The 4,876-nt window shown below is 50.3% G+C and overlaps 1 protein-coding gene across 1 annotated transcript in view; it reads right to left on the bottom strand.

The window, feature by feature from the left end:
- The window catches only part of WTIP (WT1 interacting protein), a 21,266-nt gene extending 20,169 nt beyond the window's left edge, over positions 1 to 1,097 (bottom strand). The window contains exon 1 of the mRNA XM_029924264.1: positions 1,068 to 1,097. Coding sequence (XP_029780124.1) covers positions 1,068 to 1,097 — 30 coding nt within the window. The remainder of the gene's footprint in view (positions 1 to 1,067) is intronic.
- Positions 1,098 to 4,876: the final 3,779 nt, after the last annotated feature.

Raw genomic sequence — 4,876 nt, 5'->3', positions numbered from 1 at the left:
GGGGCCTGGGCCGGGACGCCGGGACGTGCGGCTGGGAGCTGGCCTTGGGTGCTCGGGAGCTGGCCTCCGCTGTGGCGCCGCGGTGCGCCGGGGCCGTCGGGCCTCTGGAAAGGTCCAGATTCCCGCGGGCTGAGCTGGAGGCGGCTCCCCCAGTCCCGGCCGGAGTAAGAAACACGAGCAGTTGACAAACGGTTCCCACATCCTCCCATCTCACCGACCAGCGCCGTTACACTTTCAGGCGCTGGGCCGGACTAGCTCAGCCCGGGACGGAAGCGCTGCGCCCGCTCCAGGAGCCAGGAGAACACTGCGTTGCGTGCAGATGCGCCCCCAGGACCTCGAGTGACTCCACGACCCCTACGCAGGCGGTCCCGGAGCCTTGTGGCTGCGCATCGGTTTCGGGAGCCGCTGACTGCTTAGTGGGGAAGGGGCCGAGTGCTGGGACCCAGGGTTGGCTGGGGACTGGTCGCAGTCCCCAAGGCCAGGGCAGGCCGGAAGCAGGCCTCAGGCTAAGCCAGTGGGCCAGTGAGCCCCAGACGTGACCACCACAGGCAGTCACGAAGAGCTGTGGGGACACTCCCTTTTCCCAGCACCTGCCTTCAGGGGCCCGATGAGGCACCAAGGAGGCTCCTGGGAAGCACCTGCGCTGCTGCAGGTACTGGGACCTAGTGGAGCCTTGGGGACCACATTGGGTGGAAGGGGCAGTGAACGACAGAAAGTTGTTGTCCTTGTATATTTCAAACAGCTTTTAGGGAAGAAAAGCAAACGATCCTATGTCAAGACCTGGGGATTCAGGAAAACGACCCTGAGTGGATGAGTCTTCTTTTTTGCAGGCACCCCCTGCTCAGAGGATTTCAGGAAGGTGCCCACCTTGTCGCCTGGCGCAGGGAGCCTGAATGGGGGAACTGTGTCGGCAGGCAGACTGACCAGGGTGTCTGGCCTCCACATTGCTGAGGAGCCCCATTCTCCTCAATTGCCATTTGAGTAGGGTCTCACCCAGCAGTTCTTTCCCAGCACCTCTCAGATCTTGCAAAAATCCAACCTACCCGTCGACCACCAGCCAAACTCACCGTGTTGAGGGCAGGTTCGGGTGGGTGCATTAGGGGGAGCAAATACCCTGCGGATATCATTGCATGAAAAATGATCTCCACTCTAAGAAAGGCAAATTAAATCAGCAATGAAGTATCACATTTCACTGACCACATTATCTACTATTTAAAAATGGAAACATTGGTGGGACGCCTGAGTGGCTCAGTCGGTTGAGCATCAAGTCTTCGGCTCAGGTCATGATCTCACTCTTGTGGGTTTGAGCCCCACACCAGGCTCTGTGCTGACAGCTCAGAGCCTGGAGCCTCCTTCAGATTCTGTCTCCCTCATTCTTTGCCCCTCCCCTGCGCATGCTCTGTCTTTGTCTCTCAAAAAATAAAATAAAATGTTTAAAAAAATAAGTAAAAATGGAAACATTGGTAAAATGTGAAATTTGCAGATATTTTACTGGTATGAGTGTAAGTTGGCACATCCTGTCAGGAAAAGCAATTTGATTTATTAATGGTGTCATAAACAAACAAAAACACTTATAAGCAGTAATGTTCCAAAAAATGTTTAAAAAAATTTTTAATGTTTATTTTTGAGAAAGCGCAAGTGGAGCAGGTGCAGAGAGAGGGAGCCAACGCTGGCTTTGTGCTGCCAGCAGCAAGCCTGATGTGGGGCTTGAACTCACAAACCAGGATTTCATGAGATCGTGCCCTGAGCCAAAGTCAGACACTCAACTTGCAGTTCCTGGGTGGCTCTGTCAGTTAGTGTCTGACTCTTGGTTTCAGCTCAGGTCATGAGCTCATGGTTTGTGAGTTTGAGCCCCATATCGGGCTCTCTGCTGACAGTGCAGAGCCTGCTTGGGATTCTCTCCCTCTTTCTCTTTGCCCCTCCCCTGCTTGCTCTCTCTGTCTCTCTCTGTCTCTGTCTCTCAAAAATAAATAAATAAACTTAAAAAGTCAGACATTCAACCAACTGAGCCACCCAGGTGTCCCTCCAAGAATCTGTTTTAGAGAAGTAATTCAAACTGCAGGTAACAATGTAAGCACAAAAGTGTTTATCATATTGTTTATGCAATGTATACAGTCCTAGAATGTCCAGACTCCTGAAAAGGACCTCTCTGCCCTCAGAGGGAATTCTTAAATAACTGTTCCATCACCTCTTGTCCAGTTAGACTATTAACAATTAGAGTCAGTCAAGTAATAATATATAGGATCAGATAAAACACATTGCTTGCTCTAATGGTAATTAATTAATAATAAAGACCCACAGAAACAGAAACAACCTAAAATGTTTGTTTCGTCACTCCCTAGCCTCTGCTGATGCCTTCTCCCTCCTCCACTGTTCTCTTCTTTCTTTGGCCTTTTTCTTCTTGGGTCCAGTGGTGTGATAAGCGCTGGCTTCATCACCAACGCTCTGGGGGGAGAGCTGTAACAGTCAGGAGCCCTGGTTTACACTGTTTACCAATACCACCATGGTCAATTTCAAACCACCAATATGGTATTGCCCCACAGAGTGGGGAAGGATCAGCTCTCAAAAGCTAGTGTGGGCTGGTTCTACCTACCACTGGCTGGGGCCCGCTGTCGGAGAAGTTTCACAACAGCATAGCAGGGCCTCTAGTTCTGTCATCCTCTCAGGTTAACCAGAATCTTCTGATTGTCCGGGCAGGGGACACACTCAGGAGGCTAGAACTCTTGCGTGTTCAATCTAGTCTCCTAAAACCATCCTAAAACTCCTAAAACCATCATCTTTCCCTTCTGAATCTCCAGAGGCCAATCCTACCCCGACTGTCTACACTAATGGTGATTTAAAGATCCTCTTCCTGGGGTGCCTGGGTGGCTCAGTCAATTAAGTATCCGACTGGCTCGGGTCATGATCTCCCAGTTGATGGGTTGGAGCCCTGGAGCCTGCTTCAGATTCTGTGTCCCCTCCTCCCCCACCTCTGTCCCTACCCCTTCATGTGCTCTCTCTCTCTCAAAAATAAATAACTTAAACAACAACAAAAGATCCTCCTCTCATCTCTCCTTGTAATCTGGCTTCCATCAGATCCCCTTCTCTGTCTGTAGCGTCTGGACCCCAATTATGGACACGTCAGGGGTTTTCCCATGGTCTTGGGACACATTCAGATGCCAATCAAGTGTGGCTGTCTAACTTGGGTTCCAAGGCAAGAGGGATGGCACACAGCCGAACTCCGCATGGGGGAGTTGCTGGGATCCGCTCCTTTCCCTCCTTCAGCCTGCAGCCGTCTTGCCCGTATGGAGTAGGACTTCCCAGGGAGAGCAGCAGGAAACCTTTCACTAGGAAGCCCACTTGGACCTCTCTGAGCTCAGCTCCTAGGGGCCAGTCTTCCCACGCACAGCACTAGACCCAAGTGTGTGCTCTTTCCTGGGAGGACATGTGCTGGGAGTTGTCCCCAAGGGGATTTTCCCATCCCCTGCTTCAAAGCCCAGCTCCAGCAGATTGAGTCCATCAATTTCCTCTGGTCCTGGTATCTCCCCTTTGGCCTCTTCAGAGGCACAGAAGCGTCCAAGCCATGGCCAGGCTTGGTTCCCCAATCTAAGAATTAGGGTTAGGATGTGATAATTACCTCTTGCTTCCTTCATCAGGGAGCAAGTGGCCACCTTGGAAGGACCTTTCCTTTCTTGTCCTGAAACCTTATCCTGCACCCCGGAAAGGGAATTTATACACGAACTATGTGTGTGTCAACCACCCCATCAGGTCTGCAGTTCCGTGGAGCAGGGGTGGTGAGCATGTGGGAATGCTGATTCCTACAGCTTTCGGTATCACATTTTTGAGCCTGAGGCTGGTGTTCATGACTCAGTGCTGGTGAAAGCTGATGTGGGAACCTGGCAACACATGAGATGTGGGTACTCAGACCCCCATCCTGCCACCAAACTGCTGCCATAGGTAAGAAGCTGAGTGTCTGTGAACAACACTCATTATCTTACTGCTTTCAAAGGTCAAGACCCAGGGAGTCAAGTTTTTCTTAAAAAATTTTTTTTTTAATTTTTAAATGTTTGAGAGACAGAGAATGAGCAGGGGAGGGGCAAAGAGAGAGGGAGACACAGAATCCAAAGCAGGCTCCAGTCTCTGAGCTGTCAGCCCAGAGCCTGATGCAGGGCTTGAACCCACAGACCACGAGCTCATGACCTGAGCTGAAGACGGACGCTTAACCTACTGTGCTGCCCAGGCGCCCCTGTCAAGATTTTCTAAGTGTAGCGTAGTACAGAGTAGGATGCAACACATATTTACAGAACGAGTGAATGACACTGTGCATAATGCCTACATTTCTCTGAGGCTGACCTGAGAACCAAGGTGAATTATGGGTGGCCTGTTTCCTTTGAAAGAGGAGGGGGGTGGGGGTGGAGAGCTAGTGGAAGCAGGGGAGGGGCAGAAAGGGAGAGAGCAAGAGAATCCCAAGCTGGCTTGGGTGCCATCACCAAGGAGCCCCACTTGGGGCTTGAACCCATAAACTGTGAGATAATAACCTGAGCCAAAATCAAGAGTCAGGTGTTCAATTGACTGAGCCACCCCTATTGTTTTTGTAAAATAAGCTCCACACCCAATATAAGGCTTGAACTCACCACCCTGAGACTGAGTTGCATACTCTACTGACTGAGCCAGCCAGGCACCCCTGTTGGAGCTTTTCTAAAGTAAAAGCCTGAGGACCCTTGAGCATTTGTACATTCTAGTAAAACTTCTGAGTCTTTCCCTATATAAATCATCACTTGTTGCAAGATTAAAAAAATTTTAAAGCTGTTAGAGACAATTAGCAACACTCCTCAAAATGTTCTTTTACCAGAATAACATAACATCTTCAGAATATAATCAAACTGCACAGTAACAC

The sequence above is a fragment of the Suricata suricatta genome, chromosome 16, assembly GCF_006229205.1.
Source record: "Suricata suricatta isolate VVHF042 chromosome 16, meerkat_22Aug2017_6uvM2_HiC, whole genome shotgun sequence".
Classification (NCBI taxonomy): Eukaryota; Metazoa; Chordata; class Mammalia; order Carnivora; family Herpestidae; genus Suricata; species Suricata suricatta.
This window is presented reverse-complemented; position numbering and strand designations above follow the sequence as displayed.